At 39.3% G+C, this 24566-nt stretch overlaps 1 protein-coding gene across 2 annotated transcripts in view; it reads right to left on the reverse strand.

Annotated features, from left to right (window-relative positions):
• Positions 1-24566, reverse strand: part of ADAMTSL1 (ADAMTS like 1) — a 385347-nt gene that overhangs the window by 348186 nt on the left and 12595 nt on the right. For both annotated transcript variants that reach the window (XM_041004529.1, XM_041004530.1), the window contains exon 2: positions 5942-6069. In XM_041004529.1, the coding sequence (XP_040860463.1) occupies positions 5942-6069 (128 nt within the window). The remainder of the gene's footprint in view (positions 1-5941; positions 6070-24566) is intronic.

The raw sequence follows: 24566 nt of genomic DNA on the forward strand, positions 1-24566 counted from the left end.
CTGTTGTGCTTTTCCATGTAACATTTTTGCTTACCTACTCCGAGCCTTGCACTTAGCTTATTTTGACCAATAAGATACTAGTAAGCATGACACAGAGACTTGGAATGGGCGCTGGGAATTTCTCTTTCTCACATTTCCTCAGTCATGTGGGAACTTACCCAAGCGAGCCTGCTGTAGGATGAAGGACAAACCTGTGTTGCACAGATGGGCAACTAATCAACCCTAGATCAAGCCCTTCCAAGATCATCAAAACCACCTCACCAAACCAGAATCTATTATTTGATATTTCAGCGAGGTTTAGTGGCTTTCATACAGCCTTATGGTATTCTTAAGACAACTAACACATCAATTTCAGCTTTTATTAGAGCTAAGACTGAAGCTAGTAGAAGAGTAGATTCTAGCTAGTCCTAGAAGAGATGGCACTGGTTGTTAAGAGGAAAGAAACTTTCAAATTTTAAATATCAAATTGGGTTTAAGTCTTAACTAACTGAACACAAACCTCAAGAAAAACTCTGTTGCTCAGTTATATGACTACAACAGATTTCAAAATCAGCCTAACCCTATATCTGTGGTCACATTTAAGCAATGATTTTATTAGTGAAAAGATATGTAGTGTAATTCATTTCATTAATGTATTTCATTAACATTGCAATTTGTTCTCATAAGTATACTGATTTAATATGTCTTTAATATGTGCTTAGAGTTATCTATTTTAATGGAAATATTTCTTAAGATTCATTATATTTACTTGAAAGGCAAAGAGAGAGAGAGAGAGAGAGAGAGAGAGAGAGAGAGAGAGAGAGAGAGAGAATGAGGAACAGGAGGAAAAAGAGGGAGAAGAGATATTGCGATTTTCCAACCACTGGTCCACTCCCCAGATGACCCCAGTGATCAGAGTTGGGCTAGATCTGAGCCAGGAGGAGCCTTTTCTGGGTATACTACATGAGTGCAGGGGCCCAGGTGCTTGGGCCATTCTCTGCTGCTTCCTGGGTCTAAAGTGGAGCAGCTATGGGATCCAATTGCTGCCTGTATGGAATGCTAGCACTGTAGGCTGCTGTTTAACATGCAGTGCCACAATGCCACCTCTGAAATTCTTTTGCCTAACTGAAAAGGTAACACAAGTTCTTTTCATTACCTGATGCTCAAATCTTCAGGTCCACATAGGTGCATGAAATAACTTGTTATGACCCTGCTAAGGTGACTACAGGTGGGAATCAAAACTCAGTAAGAATAGCTGGCTAATTTTTACACTGTCAATTTTGTATGGTCTATTAATGATGTTCTAAACATTCAAATGACCCTTGGCAGAGAAACTGTTCTCCACCCCAATTTGAAACAAGAAGCTGTACCTAGGGATTGTTAATGGGGAAAAAACTTAATTATAAGAAAACAAGTAGCTTCTTAGGATCCTAATGACTTTATAGATGGTGAAGATTATCACAGGTCCTTTGAAGATCCAAGTAAATACATTCAAATTACATAGAATAAAGATCATTCCAATTGGGTATTTGATTATCTTTGATACTTTGGTTTTCATATAACTAATGAGAAAATATAGAACTTAAAATCTTACTAATAAAAATTGTGCAGTTTGGCCCAGTGCAATGGCTCAAATGCCAAATGCCAGGATCCCTCAGGGTGCTGGTTTGTGTCCTGCCTGCTCCACTTTCCATCCAGCTCCTAGTTTGTGGCCTGGAAAAACTTCAGAGGATAGCCCAATGTGTTGGGATCCTGCACCCATGTAAGAAATCCAGAAGCAGCAGCTGGCTTTGGATTGACTCAGGTCCAGCAGTCATGGTCACTTAGGAAGTGATTAGCAGATGCAAGATATTTTTATCTCTCTTTGTTTATTTTTCTTTAAATCTGCCTTTGCAATGAAAATACATGAATCTTTCAAGAAAGCTGCACAGTTATATGGAACGGCAGAAAGATGAGGCAACGAAAGATACAGATATTTGGGGTTCTTTGACTCTAAGCACAATCTAGCTAGAGTACACCTAAACCAAAAATTCAAAATACAGAACGCACCAAACTGAAAAGATTTTGAGCACATGATATTCACAAGATTTCAGATAGCAGCACACTTTATGCTTAAGAATTTTCAATTAGCAATGCTTAGTCACTATATCAAAATTACAAAATCTGAAAAATTCTGCAATCTTCAACACTTTCGCTCCCAATCCCTTGAGATAGGGGCTTTTTAGTCTTGAATTCCATGGTCCAAGAAAACAAAGTAAACACAATCCACAAAACACTCTTCTGTTCTGAAACTAGTGGCAAAGGAGTCTTCCTGGATGGGCATGGGCAAATTAATTCTCCCTAATAACAGTCTTCAAATCTTTTAAAAACTTTATACACACATGCACTTGTACATATGTGTGTGTTTTTATGCATTTCTTATTTTGATAAATACAAAATATCCACAATCCAAATTGTTTAATGTTACTATATTTTGTGGTAAACTAAAAGTGCTCTAGAAAAATGAATGTTTAACCAAAAAGTTAGGCTCCATTCTATGATGTTAGCATGCAACATCTTTGAAAACTCAATTCTGTAACCTATGTTGTAATACCACAGTGACAACTAGTCACTAATCTTTTTAAAAAGACTTTTTAAATTGGAGAGGCAGAGTAGCAGAGAGGATAGACAAAGTGAGAGGATCTTTCATCACTGATTCACTCCCAAAATGGACAAAATGGCCAGAGCTGAGTCAATCTGAAGTCAGAAGCCAGAAGCTAATTCTGAGTCCTCCACATGGGGGTAGGGGCCCAAAGACTAGAGCTATCCTGCAGTGCTTTCCCAGGTCAAAAGCAGGGAACTGGATCAGAAGTGGAGCAGCTGGGACACAAATCAGTGGTCATTTGCATGCCAGTGCCATAGGCAGAGGCTTAGCCTACCACATTATGGTGCCATTTAACTGTCTTAGAAGTGAAAGAATTTCTAGAATTCAGTCTACTTCCAGAGAGAATTACTCAACCTCTATTTGTTTCTTATTCAACATAAGCTAATGAGATCACTTAATGGGATACCATTCCTACAAAATTCCACTCTAATTGGATGTCTGATTAGGTTTATATGTTGTTTGTCTCAAAAAGATCATAACCACTACGCATAAACCTCTCCTTACCTCATAACACAAACCCCACCAGAATGGTGTTGATGTATATAACAGGGAAATTGAACCAGTCCTTTCATGATTAAAACATGGATATTTCATTTTTATCTAGAGTATTCCAGAATGTATTGGGGGTGGTATGTTTTGACTTGCTGAATAATGACAAGAATCTTTGGAGTACAGGATATATGCACATGTTTATGATGTATTGGTTCACATTAAGTATGAGCTTTCAACAAATAAGGAGATACATTAATATTTCTTTATATCACTGTTAGATTTTGAAATACTATCTAGTTGAAGGTATTTTCTATCTTCACATTCCTAAAGAGTGATGGGTTGACCCCTCCTCAGTGTTTTAGCTTTTAATCCAGCCTGGTATTACTTTTTGGTATATATATTTTTAACATTTGAATGCCAAAGAGGAATATATGTTCAAAACCTTAGAATTTACATTCTACTTTTCTAATGCATTACAAGTAATGGGCAACTGGCATCTTCTACAGTATTTTAAGAAAATCCTGGGCCTGACAAAATAGCGTAGCAATTTAGGTTCTCACTTTGAACATGCCCGTATCCCACATGGGTGCCGGTTCTAACCCCGGCGGCCCTGCTTCCAATCCAGCTCCCTGGCTTGTGCCCTGGGAAAGCAGTTGAAGACAGCCCAAGGTTTTGGGACCCAGCACCCATGTGGGAGACCCGAAAGAGCTCCTGACTCCTGGCTTTGGATTGCCTCAACTCCAGCTGTTGTGGCCTCTTGGGGGTGAACCATCGGATGGAAGATCTTCCTCTCTGTCTCTCCTCTCTGCATATCTGCCTTTCCAATAAAAATAAATAAATCTTTAAAAAGAAGAAAATCCTAATGACTGGAGTTTTATTTTCTCAGTGGATAAATTCGTATGTTTGAATCTCACATAACATTAATATTTGCTTGTTTCCTGAATGATATTTTTACTTTAATTTTTTGATTTTAATTTATCTCTATCATTCAATGAAAGATTCTTTTATAATACAACATGCATGTTACTGAGACAATAGGAAGATGTTCAAATATTTCTTACTGGCTCTGTATGATGCAGGTTTTGATTCATTCCTATAGAGAGTTAGATAATAGGAATATCACAAATGTGCAGATTGATTTTACTGATACGTGGTGTTTATACCACGTAGCATCATATATTGCACTGTTAGGAAGTTTTTTACATTCAAAATTTAAAAACCAACTAAAAAATGGATAAAATGACGGAAACACCCGTACTCTTTCTTAACAGCTCACAGTTCTAGCTGATACGAAGCTGGCCACAAAAGAACAAAAGCCTACTTGCTGGTGAATGCAATCTAACAGACCCATTTTCAATGCAAACTGAAAAGCCAGGATATCCAAATTCCAGAATTTCTATGGTGTCTTGCAGGATGTGCTTCTTGGACATGTTTCTTGGGGTATATCATTCCCAGTGGGATCTGTTCCAGACTAATTTTGTGGGACAAAATGGCCTCCAGCCATTAACTGTTTCAGTGAAGAACAATCTACCAACTTCAAAACATCCCTCTGACCCTGAGAAGCCCTTGGTGAACCAGAGAGGAATAAGACTCAGGGCTCTATTTCAAGAAATTCTCACTCTTCTTAAAGTAGGTTGAATTTTCCTGAGCCTGTATCTCACCACAATCTGCTCTTCTCTTATAACAAGGCTAAAAGCATCAACAGATGCATATTTTCCTTCTATTTCCCATTGTATAATATGCAGTGACTTTGATCAAGCCTCCTACCTACTTCATTACGCTTTTCACTGTCAAATAAAATCTTTCATTAAAAAATATGGCCATGGCTTTTTATATTTTACAGTTTTGAGACAAATCTAGTCACAGACCACACAGCTCAAAAGTAGCTTTGAATTATTATGACTGTATGGAAAATCTTTCCATTATAAGGCCTCAGCCCCTTTCCTTTCAGTTTAGAACCCAATGACTATCCCAACTTGTGCCTTGAAATGCTCTCACTGCTCAGGCCACACATTTCACTAGAACTTCTGTTCCTCTAACCCTCTTTATATTAACAAATTCTTCACTGAAGAGGTGTTTGGCCTCATAGTTAAGACTTTCACCTCCCACATCAGAGTACTTGGGTTTGGTACTCAGCCCTGACTCCTGACTCCAGCCAGCTTCTTGGTAATGCATCTTCCTGTGAGGGAGCAGGTGGTGACTCATGGAATCGGGCCCAGCCACCCAAGGGGGATCTGGATTGAGTTTCCAACTCCTTGCTTCAGCCCTTGTTGCTGTTAGCAGTTGGGGAACAGACCAATAGGTGTAACGTTTCTACCTCTGTCTCTCTTTCAAGTAGATAAAGAAAAACAAATGAAATCCCATCATTCCCTGAATTAAATGATCTTTGGAAAAGTTCTGGTTATTAGAATATATACAGAGCTAAACCAACCATCGTTTGTTTACAATGTACTTGAAAGCAGCTATCAATGTCATCATAATTGCAAAGACGATGCTAAAAAAGAATGTTATGAAGCTAATGATTCTAGAACCATTTATATTACAAATTGTAATGGGAAATCAGATAAAATTTACATTATTTATCGTATAAGAGCAAATATGTATTATATATATATGTAAGTACTTATATACACAGAAATTCTGTATTGCATACCATGTGAAGAGTATGTAAATAAGAGACACAAACAAGAAAAAAACACAAATTACATTCTTTCTAGTTTTCCATTTCTTATAGATTTATGAGGAACAAGCAATTCTATATAACCACAACCAAAATCACTGGCTTCCAATTTGCCACGTATTTCTTCCAACGGCTGTGGGACTTACTTGCTGCTGAGGCAGCGTCTCAGCGAGTAGGAGGCTCCTCCACCACAGGTGCGTGAGCACTCACTCCATGGGCCCCAGGCATCCCATAGGCCATCCCGGTCCTCTTCAGAGCGTGCTGTCCTAGAACTCTGGAAAAACAAAGGATGGTCAGCATCACTCTGCATTAAACCCTGAAGTATTCACCCTAAACTGTGGGCAGCATGAGGTTCTGTTCGCATTGACCCTGCTGAGAATGAAAATGTGCATCTGGTTCTCAGATTCTTTCAGATTTAATGAGGTGTGTATGTTCGGTAAGAAGGCAAGTTGAACTGAAGTACCCTGGGAAATAAGTGAAGAGGGCAAGAGAGTGTACTAGTGGAGAAAATGAAAATGCAAGGCCAAGGTAGCAACTGAGTTACAGAAGGTGGACTGCATCAAGGCCACATGGCACCCAGGGCTCATGGATACTTTACATCTGTAAAAGATTGGAGCTGCTGTCAGAGGTGTGTTTGCCGTAAGAGCCTTTAGCTTGGCACAATACTACTGCTTTCTAGAAGTTAACAATAAGCATTTTTGAATGAAGCTTTTCTCCCCCAGTTTTCAGATTTGTTAATAGCTGTATGAAACGACCTGAGTCACAGGAGTGCCACTTGATGGACTGGTTTGCTGAAAACCTACAAGCTTCCTAACAAAATCTACATCTCTTGTAAGGAAAGCTTTTATGCACCAACCACAGGATTGCACTTCACATTGTTCACAGGAATAAAAAAAAGTTTCACTTTGAGCTACAGTTGGCAGAAAAGGCTCTGGAAATAGAAATTATCTGGGTTTGGGGTCAGATTCAGTTTCTTACTATTCCTTCTTGCACTAAATGATTCACAGCCTCTCACTCCCTATGCCTCAAATTCTATTTCTACAGAAAGGAGATAAAATGTCAGTACACACACACGCGCGTGTGCACACACACACACACACACACACACACACACACACACACACACAGTATAAGGCAATTAACTAAATGAACCTAGCCTAGTTCTACACCAAAGGAAATCACCAATTTTCTGTTTCATTGCAGGAATTGGTTCCTTTATAAATCAGTTGCCATGGGACTCACTCGCTAAGTTGACTACTTGGAACCTTTTAAAACCTTAGTAATTTAAGATTGTTCTATAAAGGGTTTTTCTAACTCACACCTATTGTATTTAGTTCTCTAGATCATTTGATAGGGAAAGTTACACAGCATCTGGTGGTTGCCAGCAGGACTTCTGGATGTTCTTTCTCTGTGGTTGGAAGACTAGATCCAGAGCTTTCTAGCTGTGCTTAGTTTGGCACGTACGTTTCCCCTTTATGCTCCAGTTTTCTTATCATAAAATGAAGATAATAAAGGTACCTCCAACTCTGAATCATTGTAAGAATTAAAAGGGTATATAAAAATCACATTAAGGTGGAGACAGCACACATGTCCACGGGTGGATGAATGGATAAACAAAAGGTGATGTATACATACAATAGCGTCTCATTCAACCTTAAAAGGAAAGAGATTCTGACACATGCTATGACATGGACAAACCTTGAGGACATTATTTCGCATGAAATAAGCCAGACACAAAAGGACAAATTCTCTAGGATTCCACTTATACGAGGTCTTAAAACTAGTCAAATTCATAGGCACAGAAATAGAATGGTGATTACCAGAGGTTAGGGGTAGGAGGAATAGGAGTTGTTTTTTAATGGGTATAAAGTTTCAGTTTGTGAAAGTGAAAAATTTCTGGATATGAATGGAGGTATTGGTTGCAAAACAACGTGAAGATACTAACCATAAAATGGTTAAAACAATAAATTTTGTGTGACATACTTTTAACTCAACAATACATATGTTTAAGAAGCCACATAGGACCCAAATATAAACACTACTTATGCATGCATTGCTATTCATGTTATAGCTTATTTAGTGTTAGTATTACTACTCATAGAAAAATATAATTTTGGATGAATGAAAAGTTGAAATGAACTACATTTATTCTGTATTTAAAGGAAAACTTGGAGTTTGTTCCACTTTGGGAAATAGTCGGTGTCCAAATTCTGGGTTATCATGTGATCTTTGTCAGGGAAATGTGAGTAGTGTTTCTAGTGGTGCTGACATACTAGTGTCATACCACTGTTACACTAGCAGTGTCAATAGTTTACTGGAGATACATTCCTATGGCCCCTGAGCTTGTTCCACAGTGAGGTTAGCTGAGACACTGCTTTCTTAGGGCATCATTGCCTTAATAGTTCTCATTGATTGAAAATACAGGGAACATGTTGAAGCTGCCTTGATGTGTCACCCTGCAGTGCTAGGCTCCCATAACAAGTGATATTGCAATGATAACAGAACCACACTGCTAACTGCAAAGTCTGCCTTTCCTGCAGAAAGCATTTACTATCTGGTCTTCAGGATGAATAAATTCAATTTCTAATCATTGCAATAATTAAATAGTTAGGGTGAAAACAACCTTAGCCACTGGGGCAGACATCCTAAAGTCCCTTCGCCATAGACCAATTAAATTTCTTCTTGAGATTTTAAACAATTTTTTGTGCATCACTGCACTCCCCTCATATTTTCTCTTTGCATTTGGAAGATGGGAATGCTCAGGGAGGTACAGTATTCATCCAATACAGTTACCATTTGTCTGACAGATATTTAAATATTATAATTTCCCTTATTTTTTCACATTGACTATGACTGAAATGAAAGCAATATCACAGATGGAGGGATTTGGGAATTAGTTGAAATGAGCAAGGTGAGTGATCACAAGCTTTGATGCAATCCAATTTACACAACTCTTAAAAAAAAAACTTCACTTGTTGCATTCCCATGGGAACTGCATTTCCTTGTGAGATTAGAATTCAGAATGCCAAGTTCATGTGGTGGGGGGGATCCCCTGCTTTTCTCTGACAAAGATGTTTAGTAAATTGTACATAGTTGTGAATTTGTTTTTCAAGAAAAAATGCTTCAAATCCTGTGCTTAAGATGCCTTGTATGACTGTCTAAAGCACCATTTAAAGGGTTCTCAAAGGCGGATTTTCTGGTACAATGTCTTAACACATCCCTAGGTACAAGTTTAAGTACCACTGGACACTCTAAGGGCCTGCATTTCTGAGAAAAGGATCACACGTTAACCCAGAAGTGAGGCATGGGTCTATTTCTTAAAGGGGAGCCAATTGCGAATTTTCTTTTAACAAGTAGAATAAACATAATTCATTTCAACTGAATCCAAGTTTAATGTTACAGAAAGTAATTTTCCTCCTCTCTATGCCAGACTTTCACATCTATAGCCAGAGATGAAAGTTTGCAATGCTGTTTAGATCATGAAATATGTATACATATTTGCTTATTGCAGTTTTCAAAATGGCTTTCAGTATAAACAACTCTTGGTCCTGGTGGAACTCATGTTTATTTCTTTCACATTTAAATGTGCAGTCCTTTTTTTGTGGCAGATTTTAAAAAAAAGTATAAACTTTCAATTGTGTCTAACAAAGGAAACTGAGGCAGAAGAAAACAAGAAACAGTGGTCTACCCAAAGGCAATGCTGATTGTCTCTGAAACTAAAAGTCAAAACTTCTTTTTTTTGTATAGCCTGGCCAAGATTTTTCAATTTGATTCTTTTCACATAAATATAACACTGTAATTTCAAAGTCTTGGGAAAGTCCTGGATGCAATTAAACAAAATGATCAAGAGATTACCCCTGATCCCACTGCTTGATACTTCAGCAACAGTGTCAGGTGAGATGATAGTCTTTAACTATAAATGTCACCAACACAGAACTAAAGAATGACCATTAAATCTTTTTATAAGCCAATGTTTCACCAGCAAGAGATTTATTATTGAGAGGTAAAAGTGCATCTGATATTACACTGGAGGGAACCGGTCATGATAAATCCCTTTCTTATTATAGCATTTAGTTACCTTGTAGTCTTTGCATGGGTGAGAATGGATAATGGACACCTGTTTAGAGCCAGCATTTGAGAACTCCAGTAAGCACTGAGAGAAAAGAGACCTCTGTCCTGAGTCTGTAACCCTGCAAAAATTGAATTTGTTCCATAAGCTATTCAATTTAGAAACTATCTAGTCATTTCTAGATCTTTGGTGCCACATATTGACCTTTAAGTGTAGTGTCTATGAAGACTCTTAAATCAACTGCTTTCTTGGAAAACTCAGCAATCACCCACCTATGCCCATTGATCCATTGCTCTAGGCAAGTCACGAGGCTCTAAGGCTCAGGAAATGCCACTTGTGTGCAATGTAGATTGTGGTCATGGAGCTCCTATGAATGTCAGAGGAGCTTCCTTTACTTTCCCTAGTCTCAGAATGGTGTCATTTTCCTGCCATTACTGGCTTATCTAAATGCGGTTTTCATCCAATAGCTCTGCGGTTGATTCCAGACCCAGTTGCAGCAACAAAGTCTCAGGTGAACAGCTCCAAGCCTGACAGCTACAAGTAGTTAAATGCTTGGAATAATAACATGAAGCAATATTTTCCCTGCATCTCACCGCCCAACAGACACTTAACCTTTGAATGACCTCCCATGTACCACTTTATCGAGAAGCCTCTTTCCCTGGAACCTGGAAGGGGTATCAAAAACTTATGAAAGATGCAGGCTGAGGCCCAAATTAGCAGTAAAAGAGTCTAGATCTATATTTGCTCAGATACACACATATACAGAGTACTTGGACAATATTTTTCCCAAATGTTGTAACAAGAGGTCAAGTTCTACAGAGCTAAATGAAAACGAAAGTAGGTGCTGAGGAAATGGTTGATAGATTTTGGTAAAATTGAAGTCATATAACAGCTGAAGTTATATTATACACAAAGTGTTTTTCAGACATCAACAGATCCTCAGAAGTATGAAAAGAGGGTGTGGACAAGGCAAAGAGTGGAGCTCACAACTGTAAGATCAGCACGAAGGTACCTGAGGTTCTGGTTTTCCTCTCTTCTCAGACAGACAGCATTTAGCTTAAGCCATCTGGAGCTGTGCATGTGGCTGTACAAGATGGATGTCACACACCTTTAAATTAAATACTGGAGCAACCCCACCCCTAATGAGAGAACCATTTTTCCTGTGGTGTGCCTATGCAAAGTGCAGAAATCTACGCACAGAAACATCCTGTGGATGCATGAAGCTTTGGAAATGAATCTGCAGATTCCATTTTTAGCTCTCCTACACACATCAGGTCTCTATAAATCTTATCTAATCCTTGGCTTCTTTAACAACTTGGAATCCTGGTTCTGCCGCCAACTGTACGTGGTAGGGGTTGTGATTCCCTGCTCCTGAGAGCCTACAGACATTAAGCAGTAACTGGGCTCTTGTAAAAGTCCATTAGCTTTTTGATGTACTTTCTTAAAGAGCCCAGTGTGTGGATACTGAGGCATGCGCTTTCCCAGATGATATTTGCTGCTGGCTTTGCTTAGGAAATTCAGATCATCTGGTTCTTATCACAGCTGCACTGTTGGGGGATATGATGAACTGTCAGTGACACAGTGCATGGTCTTTCAGAGGCCACTGCATGAAGTCTGTCCCTTGCTACTGAAGAGAAAAGTCAATTCTGCAATGGGGTGTAAAAGCTATACAGACCAAGGAGACCTTGTGGAACCCATTGTCCTTTTGCTTTTGCCATTGCAGTGCACACATTCTACCATATCCTTTCCTGTTAGGGTACGTAATGGCACCAAAGCCTGGAGAGCTAGTGGTACGAGGAACAAGCTGACCCCATGTGCCAAGAAGAATGTCAGGACTCCCATAAGGATATTGTCTTTATTCCTCATGGTGAGTGAGGACAGTTGGAAGTTTTTCTGCTATTTGACAATCAGAAAGTTGAGGCTCAAAATGCTCAGTATATACTCATAGCCAGACACTCTTGACTGGGTCCGTACCAGTGAACTTGACGAGCACATGTCGCCATGTCTCTTTGGGTCAGTTTCCTCTTCTGTACAATGGCAACACTGACATTTTTCTTAAAGTCATTGTGAAGATTAAACAGAGAAAACAATACCAGTAAAGCATCCAGTGCTCTTTGGGCGTATTGGTGCTAGTAATTCCACACAGTCCCCTCATGCTACACGCTCACCTAACTGGACACAGCTAATACCCAGTGGCATCAGGTTTAATATGCATATAAAACCTTCTTCATTGGTGACTGGCTTCAAGTTTTTTACTTTCTTTCCCTTTCAAATAGCATTTTTTAGAAATGAATTTATTATACAATAACAAAACAAATGCTATTGTTTTACCTAAAAATTATTTTGTCCTCAGCATTCTTGTTCAACCTTGAAATAACAACTCAGAGATGCAATTAAGACAGCTTCATGACTTTTTAGGAAACAAAAACCTGGCTATTCTCAACATCAAATGCATCAGTAAGATGTTCATTTCAGAACCATGGCAACTTGATTTTTTTTTTTGCATTTGTTCCAAAGACAAAGCTGGATTACTGTTCATCTAGGAAACTACTGAGAAACCTTTGGGCATTTTGGAAAGCATCAACAGAACACAATTTCACAGCCAGTGGAATTAAAACCAATAACTGCTGATATAAACAAAGTTTCAGGACATTTGCAAGTAGTCATTGAGTATTCTGGATCAGATAATCTCAAGGAAATCATAGATACAATATTCTACCATAACCAGTTTCTATTACTTCAAAGGCATAACTTAGCAAATGTAACCACTCTATTTTGCATAGCATTGATCAAAGAACAATAGAAACATGATCATGTTATCCTCATGGAGACTCTAACCTTCTTAAATGAGAATGAACTGGTACACAGAAACACATGAACTCAAGGTCTGAAGGACTGAAAGACAGATTTGCAACTAGAAACAGCCTGTCCATGTGATTTTCTTTTCCACTATGACTCTTTGCTTTGTAGTAATTGCAAGAGTCCAACTCCACATCTGAGAGGCAGCTCACCTAAAGGAGGAGGCCGAGGCCAGTAATTTTATTTCTCTTATTAGAAAGAAGGGAAAAGCATGCACGTGGAAAACACAGTCACTTCATTCCTTGGCATGCTAGAGCCTATGGCCAGCACTGCCAGACCCTCGCACTGTATGGATACTCTGAAGCCTTTTTCCGGTTCCACTTCCAGTACAGAACAGTCTTTTTACCTGGAGTTCTAAAAATAGAGCTACTTTTCCTGGCTACTGCTGATGTTGCTGTTATTTTCCCCCCATGCTTAGGAAGGAAAAAGAAATCTCATGGAAAATAACATGTAGGCCTAACACCAAGAAAAACAATGAAGAATCACCTCCTGGGTCTTCCACACCCTTCCATTCCACACCCCACAAGAGTCAGAGAATATTTGAAACACCCTCTCAAAAAATTCCTTCTTTGTGCTCTTTTTTTACAAATTTCTGACTCCTGGTGAGCCAGTTAGAAGTTTCAGTTTCCATTTTCATCTAACCCAACTCCAGTGCTGTCCAAACTGTGACTCCAATCAGCCAGATACTTTCTGCAGAGCTGGCAAAGATGCTAAGATGAATTTACAAAACATCTGTAGGACTAAGGAAACATCTGAGGCTCTGGAAAGCACATGTTGGGGTTTGGAAACAGGGAGAATAAATTCCTGATGGGAAAAAAATCTCATTTTGTGACTCATTGAGGAAATTGGAAAGTTAATAAATTAATATAGCTTGGGATTTTCATGGACAGAAAATTCAAATTATAATTAATAGTGGAGAAGTTGGCAGAAATAACCAGTTAACTCCATGTCATTATCAAGTCAGCTCTTGGTTTTAGAGAATGCTCCCAAAGGTGGTTGACCATGGTGCCACTTGAGCCTAAAGGGAAACTGAGTGTCCTCTTGGTCAGATACCTTGCATTTCATGTATCCCTCAGAAATGAGGGAATCAGTGTGGGCACTGAAATCTGAAACTCTCTCCCTGAAATAAAATTATGTTTTCTTTTTTCTTTTTCTTGTTGTCTCCCTTGATTCAAGTTTTTTGACTCAGAAACAGTATGTGCCTGATATGTTCTTAGTGCTAGGTGTTCTGCTGAGCTGTAATGGTGTTTTATCCATGAATGATCAATTTGCAATTAGTACAGAATGAATAATGAGCACAGAATAAATTAAAGCACTTTCTCATTCTTCAAGATTATCAATCTTCCTAACCATTATCTTCCTATTGAATTGTAAACCCTTAAGGGCAGGGGTTATACTCTCAAATTTTTCAAAAAACTACATTTATCACTGAAATAATTACTATTTTGAATGCCAATTTAAAGAAAATCCAAGATTCTGAGGAATGTTTGGTGGAAAATAAAATGTTTTGGAAATTTCTTTTAGATTCTCAACTACTTGTTTTGCCATTTGTCTTTAAAAATACTGTAGATAAAGATAGAGAAAAAGGAGAGATTTAGAGTTCATGAGAAATATCTAGTCACTTAAAATATCCAAGTGGTTTCAAGTTCAAGAAGTTTTTTTCTGCTCTAGCCCTCAAATATGTACCTCCACTCACCAACCCCCGCCCCCCTTTCCACTGTGGGAGATGAATTCCATCAAAGATTCTGCACCTGTAACTCAGATAATCTCATTGTTTAAAAAAAAATCAATAGTCCTCTCAATTACCATTTCTTTGTACCTTCAATAGCTAACACTTTTCCCTAGTTTTAACCTGCAACTATAAGCATGGGTAGGAACTTGTGTACTTGGAACAGTTTCACAAGTTTGGCAGTAAATCATTTTGAAGGACTCCTTATGAGTTTGGTATTTTTTCCCAGCGTGGACATCAAGCCAACCAAACAAGATTCCCAGCGATCCAGAAGATGCTTCGTGGCATGGCCAGGAAATCATCAAGGGCAGAAATAGCAACTGGCAAGTTGCCTGCTGCCTTGAAATAAAACCTTTCCCACAGGTTTGCTTCAGAGTTTGTTCTATACAACTCTGCCTCCTGGCTGATGGAGGGACTTGTTGCTTTTGAATTAATATGATGTTCTTTTTTTTATTTTACAGAGAGATACAGAAAGAGACCCATCTCCTTAAATGCCTCCAACAGCTGGAGCTGGGCCAGGTGAAATTAGGAGCTGGTAACTCCATTGGGGTTCTCTCAAGCGGGTGGCAAGGACACTTCAGGTGCACACTGTCTGGGAGCTCAAACCAGGAGAAGAGCCAGAATTCAAATTCAGATCCTCTAGTATTGGATGTGAAAGTCCAAATGGGGCATTTAAATGGCCAAACCAAATGCTTGTTCCAAACAGGAAGCTTAAATGCTGCATGCTTATGTTCCATGTCTGTCTTCCCCCCCTTTGTACAGCCTATGCAGTAATACCTTCTGTAGGATTTATAATTGAAAAGATAAACAGCAATGAAATAGTTGGCTGTTCAACATCCACATTTGATCAGGACCAGGTCTTATCACTTCCTTTTCTGGAATGTTTCTTCTACTCAATCCCTTTCAACCTTACTTTCACTGCTTTAATTTTAGTTCTACTGTTCATGTGCTATTTAGCAATAGATTTCCCATCTGATTTTTTTTTTTTTACCTTCAGCCTCTCCTTCACCAGTGTTTCCTACATACTCTTGCCAGTTAACTGGCTCAAATATTCAACTAAACTGCTCTCTCCTTGCTAAGACACTTTCTGTGAGTCTATATAACTGGTGACATCTAGTAATGGAATCCAGACAGTGCGCACTTAGAAATCCTATCCAACATTTTGGGCATATGTGCATTCTTATCATACTTCTGAAAAGAGAACTCATAACTTTCATCAGATTCTCAAAAAAAAAGTTAAGAATAATTGGGATATAAGTCTGAAATATTAATGAGACCTTTCCCAGCCTGATCCTGAATCAATGTTCTAGGTTCCTTGCCCCTGCCCCATATCTCAGTAGCTGGGGACCACTTCTGGGTCACACAGGGTGCTAAGAGACCTCTGCTATTCAATCAATGATCTTGCCATGGCTTGAATTATTGGCCTCAGCATCTTCTTCACATATTTTTGCTTTGTTGATGGTGCACTCCTGCTCCTGAAAGAAGATGGAGCTCTCAGGTCATCTTTCAGTGAACCGAGTCTCATCTCCACGTAGGATGAATCACTGCCTCTCCTGTGGATTCTGAGTACATTGCTGGGACTTGACATGCATGACTGTTTTTGTACTGTCAGTCACTGTACTCCAGTGACTTGTTTACATATCCATCCCCAGAAGTGGGCTGTGACAAAGATGAATGTGCTGGGTACTCTCAGTGCCTTGTAGAACAATGGATATGTAATTGGTTTCAATGAGTACTCACTAAATGAATGACTGACATGGCAGGCTAAGACAAGTTATAGTAAAGTGTTTATTTCACGATGCCTGACTATTTTTGGTCTTGTTCACATGTACACTCATATTCTCTACAGATGGTTAAAGGAAAAAATATTTGCAGAAACTTCATGTAAGCAAGCAAGGACATAGAAACGGACAAAAGCAATTGTGATCCATGGTTAGGGGGAAATCACATTTTTGCTCATTTATCTGTCTTTTTAAGGAACTGTAGATTTATCCAAAATGGTTAAAACTGAAAGATCATTAGCCTGTCAGGTCTTGCCTTAATCTAGCATAATCTAAGTTCCTGACTGCCTGCCAAAGTGCCCTCATCATTGAAGAAAAGCCAGTGTCCCTGTACTATTCAAAAAGCAAGGCTTTTTGGTGATGAGTGTGCTGGGACTGGAAGGGGTGACTGGCAATGGGAAGAGGATGGGAGGTGAGGGAAGGAATTCCCACTTGATTAAAGGCCCAGGCCTCTCTCAGCAAGCAATCAAATAAACAAACAAAGAACACTTAAGCCACATTTTAGCAAGTGCAAAAATGAACACTGTTCAGAAAATCATGGATCATAGAAACAATTGAATTTGAGCAGTATCAATTAGGAAAAAAATGAACTGATTAAAGCAATTAAATTTAGATACAAGAATTACAATTAAAGTTATGTGATGGGGAACATTTTTTTCCTATTTACATTTTCCTAATATCATGTAAGAAAACAAGTACAACATCAAATGCTGGGGTTCAAAATCAGAGATAAAATATGAAAATGAAGCTCTAGATAAGACTAAGTGATAGTTGGTTTTACAAGACTCATGTCTGATGCAGAACTAAATTCAGATTCCTACATAGAATGGATGTTAGTGTGAAACTGATTTGTGTGTGTATGTATGTATATATGTGTGTGAAAGAAAAAGAGAGCGAGCACAGTTTCATTGAAAATATTTCAGATAGCGTCAAGCTTGTAGGCTTTTAAACTGTCAGTTTTGATATCTGTATCTCATACTGGAGTGTCAGATTAAGTCCCAGCTGTTCCACTTCTAATGCAGCTTCCTGCCACTGATGTGTTTGGGAAGGCAGCTGATAATGGCTCAAGTATTTGAGTCCCTAATCCCATGTGGGAGACACAGACAGAATTCTTACTTTCCAGCTTCAGTCTGGCCAAGGGGTATGAACCAGCAGATGGAAGGTGTCAATCTATATTCTTCTTTTTGATGCTTTGTCTTTCAAGATAAATAACAGTATAAAAATAAAATATTTCACAGGGTATGCATGGATAATATTGATGGTTCAGAACTTCTAAATATGAACAATCTAGGCAATAGGATTCGGCCATTGTACTATGCTATACCTTGACTTTACTGCTGTGGTATTTCTTATTTTTAGTTAGTTTGTTTGTTTATTTAGTTAGTCACTAGCTTTGGCCCATACTTGACTACTCTCCCAGGCTACAAGCAGGGAGCTGGATGGGAAGCGGGGCCTCCGGGGTCAGAACCGGTGCCCATATGGGATACCAGAGCACGCAAGGCAAGGACTCAAGCCACCAGACCACCACACTGGGGCTGCTGCTGTAGTTATCTGGCCTTGGATTAGCTTCTTGCACAAGAAGGAATTTTATTCAGATGATTTCTAAAATACCACTAGCTATAATAAAGTCCAGGATTCTGTGGGGTGGCATCCAGCTAATGGATAAGAACCAGTGAAGATGCTTAATTTCCCTGCCTGAGTTCTGATGCCTAGCTCTAGCTTACAGCTAACGCAGACTCTAGAAAGCAGTAGGTAGTAGCTCCATTAGTTTGTACGTGTGTGTGTGTGTTTTGTTGTTTGTTTGCCATCCACTCGGGATACACTGTGGAGATTGTATTCTGAAGCTCAACTCTGGGGAGTGAACCAGCCATTACAGGCATTTGGGGGCTCTCTTTTACTCCGCATCTAGAAAAAAAAATTTTAAGTGTCTGGTGTTTCACATTAGCCCCTTTTCGTTTCACACATTTTCTTTTTAAGGATTTATTTATTTAAAAGACAGTTATGTAGAATAAGGAAAGGAGTAGGGGAAAAGAAGAAGAAGGAGAGCAGGGCGCGAGAGAAAGAATCTTCTGTCTTCTAGCTCACTCCCCAAATGACTGCAGTGGCCGTGTCTGGCCCAGGCTGAAGCCATGAGCCTAAAACTCCATCTGGGTCTCCCGCATGGGCAGCACTGCTTCAGGCACTCAAGCCATCTTCTACTACTTTCCCAGAAGAATTAGCAGAGAGATGGATTTAAAGTAGGACAGTCAGCACTGGAACTAATGCTTCTATTGGTGGTGGCATCACAGGTGATAGCTTAACATACACAACCTATACACAGCATATACAACTGGTCAACGAAGTCCAAGGAGAAATAATGGTACTATTTTTTTTCCAATTTCAAGGATCATTTTACTAACAAGCAACAAATTCCTAAAACAGAATCTCTCTTTGGGATTCTCTTTCATTACGAATTATCGATTTTCTGATTCTGGCAAATACTAGTGTGACTTCCTGAATAATAAAGAAATGCTAAGTTATACTTTGTACTTTTTATTAATAAATGTGTTTTACTGCATTCTGTCACAATCCCAATATTTATGATTTAAAAGTCTTTCAATAGGATAATAGTCAACTTAATTACTTTCAGTGGTTTTAAAATATATTTATGTTGGGCCCGGCGCGGTGGCGCAGTGGTTAAGGTCCTTGCCTTGCATGCCCGGGATCCCATATGGGCGCCGGTCCTATCCCCGCAACCTCGCTTCCCTTCCAGCTCCCTGCCTGTGGCCCTGGAAAGCAGTTGAGGACAGCCCAAAGCTTTGGGACCCTGCACCCGCGTGGGAGACTCAGAAGAGGCTCCTAGCTTTGGACCGGCACAGCACTGGCCGTTGCGCTCACTTGGGGAGTGAATCATTGGACGGAAGATCTTCCTCTCTGTCTCTCCTCTCTGTATATCCGCCTTTCCAATAAAAAAATAATAAAAATAAATCTTTAAAAAAAATAAATAATATATTTATGTATGTGCACTGCATGTGTAGTTGTATAGATAAGCTTTCCCTATATTAAGTCCCCTATTGGTAACAAGTAGGAATCAATTATTTTTGACTTAGTTTCACTTTTGTTGTAATGACAACAATCAGGCCACAGATTCTCTAATTAAATAAATATTGATTTCAAAAACCCAATAGCTGGCAAGTTTAATCATATACACAGAGCCCAGCGCGGTGGCCTAGCAGCTAAATCCTCATCTTGAATGCACCAGCATTCCATATGGGTGCAGGTTCTAATCCCAGTAGCTCCATTCCCCATCCAGGTCCCTGTTTGTGGCCCAGCAAAGCAACCAAGGATGACCCAAAGCCTTGGGACCTTGTACCCACATGGGAGACCCGGAAGAGGTTTCTGGCCTCCTGGCTTCAGATCCATGCAGCACCAGTTGTTGTGGTCACTTGGGGACTGAGTCATTGGACAGAAGATCTTTCTCTCTGCCTCTCCTCTTCTCTGTATATCTGACTTTGCAATAAAAATAAATAAACCTTTTAAAAAATAATATGCATAGTAGGTTACTATTGTAAGATAAGTTTCTTGTTTTAAACCATTACAACAAGTACTTCAGCTTCTTACAGGAAATTTCCTCCTTGGTCCATTGTAATTTGCTCTCATTGACTATAAACAGTACAGACTGACTTGGGCTGAGATGAGATATAATGATAGTGATTAGAGACAAATATACCAATTGGCTCTACCTTTCTTCCAGTCAAATTTAACTGAAATATTTGCTTTAGGGCTGGGTAAATTCCATGTACTGTTACCTTTTAAAAAATCACCATTGAAAAATACCCTTCAGTATTATATATATAGGATATAATATAATCTTCTATTTATTCATAAATTAAATGGCAGCGTCAAGGAGCCATTAACAAAACCACTGTTTATTAGTACGAGAGACAGAATATAATTTTTGTAACTGTTGTATGCCTGTTGTGATGCTCAATCTGTGAGCAGCAGAGGCAATACTTTGTTAGTTTACACAGCTTAATTTCTGCTTTCATTGTGTAAGTCTTGAGGTTTTCACCTCTGAGTTTTTAATGACTTCTTCCTCATTTACTACTAGTTAATGAAGGAGTGATATTTATATGTGTTGCATTAGCCATGCTTAAAATCTGAAATTTTCAATAGACTAATGACTAAAGAAGTGTTCTAATCACTACAATGCCTCCGGAATTTATGAAAACATATCTTGGCCACAGACAATCTCAGGACTGCTGAGGCACACTCTGGGCCTCTTTTTTAAAGCCTGTTGTGTAACAAGCAGAAAAAGTGAAGATGCTAAATCATGGTTTACTGCCCCCTTTGCCTCACGGCCTCCATCTCCGGTGCTGGACCTTGGAAATCAATTTCACACACGGCTGCTATCAGCATTCTTTCAGCTATTACGGCAAAGGAAAGCACCTTCTTCCATTTTTTTTTATTATTATGAAAACCAAGCTCACTTTTATCTCCCAGCTCCCACTTTGTACTCCCTGCCTTTACTTTCCACTTTGTCAGTAGTGAGAGTTAAACTGTCTCCTGCCTGCCTTCCTTTCACTTCTAAACTTCTTGAAAGGCTAATCCACATCTTCCGCACCCACTTCCTCAATATCTCCCAATTCCTTCACACTTGGCAGTCTAGATTTTGCCCACTCCTTGACTGAAGTGGCTCCTCTGAAATTCACCCAGATCCGGTAATTCACCACATCCTATGACCTTCCTCCTCCTGCCTTTCTTTGCAATATGTTCCCCTGCATTTTTGCTGGCAGCAAGCACTTGCCTCTGCTCCCGCTGGCCATATGGTACTCACACGGAGCAGTGAACGCCGCAGCCTCTCAGATCCTTTCCTTGGATTCCTGCTCTAATCTTCTGACTGCTGTTTTCTCTTACCCACTTTCTCCCCCACTTCACTGTTGTCTTTTTGTGATATAAAAATCTAGATTTTGCCAACTCCCAACTTGTGCTGCTTCTGACCCAAATTATTTCTTAGTAATTTAAATTTATTATTTCCCAAATGTGACTTAAATTTAAGATCTCAGGTTTTTCTTTACCTTTAACTGTGATTAAAAAAACAAGTAGACATTGGTATAAATCAGTCCTCCTCCTTGTGACCCCCCAATTGTTTACATCATCCCATCTCATTCAGATACATACACATGCCTTTCATTGTATTGTAATTCTGCAATGCATTTCTTTCCTGTTTCTTTCTCTTTCATTCCATACAAACAGCTCACTGTGGAGTCGCCTTACCATTGTCACATGCAATGATAAACCACTGGTATCACAGCCTGCTTCCAGTTATGTCCAGGTCAAGTCCTCTGTAACACGGCTCCCAGCAGACCAGGTCTGCATGCAGGTGAACAGCTGAAGGTAGTGCTGGGATGAAAGCTGGGGGAGGGCCTTGAATTGCAGCTGAGGCATTGGTGCCTGAGTAGACAGACAGCTGAGGCCAATGGAGGATTTTCAGAAGCCATAGTTGGATTGGATGTTACAGTTTTCAAAGTACACATATTTATTTGATCCTCTTACAACTCTTACTTGGAATTGACAGTTTATGCAAATTTTAGGGAAAAGGAGGGGATAGACTTTCTGTTAGAATGATAAATGAGAAATGCAGTCTGCAAATATTTCCTTAACAGATAAGAGGAATTCAGATGCTTTACATCTAATCAAGTAAGTGGGTTACAGATGAGGAAGCCAACCTTTCAACAAGAATAGAGTATCTATTTCGTTTTAGTTTGTTCCTTCACGGTAGACTCAGAAATGTTTGGTTTCTTTGTACAAGTTAGTCTATGTTAATGGTTCCTATTTTCAGATAGTTAAACATTTTTATATTAAGCATGCTGATAGATTGTTATTCAGATTATACTAGGTCTTGTTAGCTAGAATAATTTTGGCTTCTTTATTATGTTATATAGCATAATGTGATAACCACATTCACGTTATGGCTCACAATTCTGCCTCTCTTTTACACACACATATATTCACATTTACATGGATTTTAAATTTATACTTCTGCTTTAGTTTCTACTACATTCATATTTACAATTTATAGAGTCTGCTTACATCAACCACATATGCTGTAAGAACTGGTATGCTATTCCTATTTTAAGACAAGTGGAATCCTAACTTTTAGTTTTTGGAGGGAGGGTTAAAAGCATCTTCAAAGATAAGAGAATTGGATGGACTTTTTTTTTTCTTTTGCGACCTTTACATGTTTAGTTAGAGCTAGTGTTATCAAAACTTACAGAAAATTTCCAATGCCCAGGCTCCTCCCAAGGCCAATTATAACTGAGTCTCTGGGGATAGTAAGGCTTGCAGCATCCCAGATATGTTAGTTTTGTTAGTGTTATTTTGATGCACAGAAGAGTTGAGAACCCTGAATGAAGCAAGAATAATCGAATGGGTACACAGAATGCCTTTCCTGAGTCACCTTTATCTTTATTGTGTGTTAGAATCCCTGGTGCGATAGATTTCAGATACCCATAAAACAGATAGAAATCAGGTTTTTTTTTTCTTTTTCTTTTGCTTTGGGAATGACATGGAAGATAGAAGTTAATGGGCAAAGATTTCAGTAAATTACATGAATTGCTTTGTTAAACTTCACAAATATGTTTTGACTTAGATATGATTGCTGACATCTGTTCAGTACTTAAAGGAAGCTAGGGTGCAGAAAATAACAATAATGCTTAAACTGATGGAGCCGGGATTTGAATCTAGGCAGTATGACTTACGAATTATTGCTTGGAGCCATGACACCAGTGGTTCTTCAGCTTGGTGTGAATCAGAAAAACCTGGATTACTTGGGTCACATATAAAACACATAGGCCCAAGATCACTGAAGTAGGAGGGCCCTGGGATTCATCATTTTAATATTGCTTATTTTTTTTCTGATATCAATCAAATATCAGGAACCAATGCGTTATCTTATATATATAAGTATGTAAGAAAACTGAAGTACTTAGAGTTGAGGAGAAACTTATAATGAACTAGACAGGGTTATTAACCCTGGTGGATGATAGACCAGGAGTACGACAAACTCAGAGTATACTGTCTCTAGCACTTCAGGTCAGGGGAGATCGTAAGGAAAGGAGGGATCTAACTGCACCGAGCGTGGTGAGTGGAAGGGTGGAGAGGTGTCCCATAGCTATATTTCTGCATATGAGTCTGACACTTGGCTGTTCTCCAGCAATGGAATATTGGAAAGACCCTGATACAGTGTTCCCTCAAATGTAAGATGCCAAGTCATGTGACTATTATCTGTGCCGTGAAGAATGTTTAAGAATTGTCACCCACTAAACCAGAACCTGCTATCAATTATAAGACGTATCCAAGTTTTTCAAATCAGAGAAAAAAATGTGCATCTTAGGATCGATGAAATACGGTACAAGTTGTGAACTCTAATGAACTTGGTTTTAAAACTGTAGAAATCACTCAGCACGCTAAGGAGGCTCCTGCCAAAAGAAGCCAAAACATACTTCAAACAACATGGGAAATAATCTCTTCTGCATATTTTAATACAGTTTGTTGGCTATGAGAATGGAATATATGCACACTAAAAGCAGAACAATCGCCACCACTCTTTAGGATTTAGAACTCAATTTTCTCATCTCTAAAATGGGTTGTGGGACAATCTTCTCTGAAGTGAGCTATAGAAATCCGTATTACAGCCTCTGGCAAAGAGGAAGAGCTGAGGACACATGGTTCTCCCTGTGTCAGATCTGAAGACTTGGACGCTGTGTACAGGCAGTCTTGGGAACGAACAAGGTGAGCAGAAGTGAGATGTTCAATATTAGAATAAAAGTCAGAAGGACTACATGAGTGAAAGTGTGAATACCTGCTCACTTCAATACCTTGCTGCTCCAAGGCAAGTCGGCTTCAGGAGGTGAGGTCACACTATAATCAATTTCATACTAATGCTGCAGAGAGAGCTATGTGTACACTGGAGACTGTTTACAATTAGGAAAAGAAGTGATTTAGACATAACATTCCAAAGCCTGATTAAGAATCTAACACATTGGCAATTTGACTCATAAGAAAAAAGAACAGGGCCCGGCGCGGTGGCGCAGTGGTTAAGGTCCTCGCCTTGCACGCCCGGGATCCCATAGGAGTGCCAGTTCTATCCCAGCGGCCCCGCTTCCCTTCCAGCTCCCTGCCTGTGGCCTGGGAAAGCAGCAGAGGATGGCCCAAAGCCTTGGGACCCTGCACCCATGTGGGAGACCCGGAAGAGGCTCCTAGCTTCGGAAGAGGCTCCTGGCTTCGGATTGGCATAGCATCAGCCATTGCGCTCACTTGGGGAGTGAATCATCGGACGGAAGATCTTCCTC

This window comes from Ochotona curzoniae, unplaced genomic scaffold (genome assembly GCF_017591425.1).
Source record: "Ochotona curzoniae isolate NIBS_2020 unplaced genomic scaffold, NIBS_Ocur_1.0 scaffold_3208, whole genome shotgun sequence".
In the NCBI taxonomy this organism is placed as follows: Eukaryota; Metazoa; Chordata; class Mammalia; order Lagomorpha; family Ochotonidae; genus Ochotona; species Ochotona curzoniae.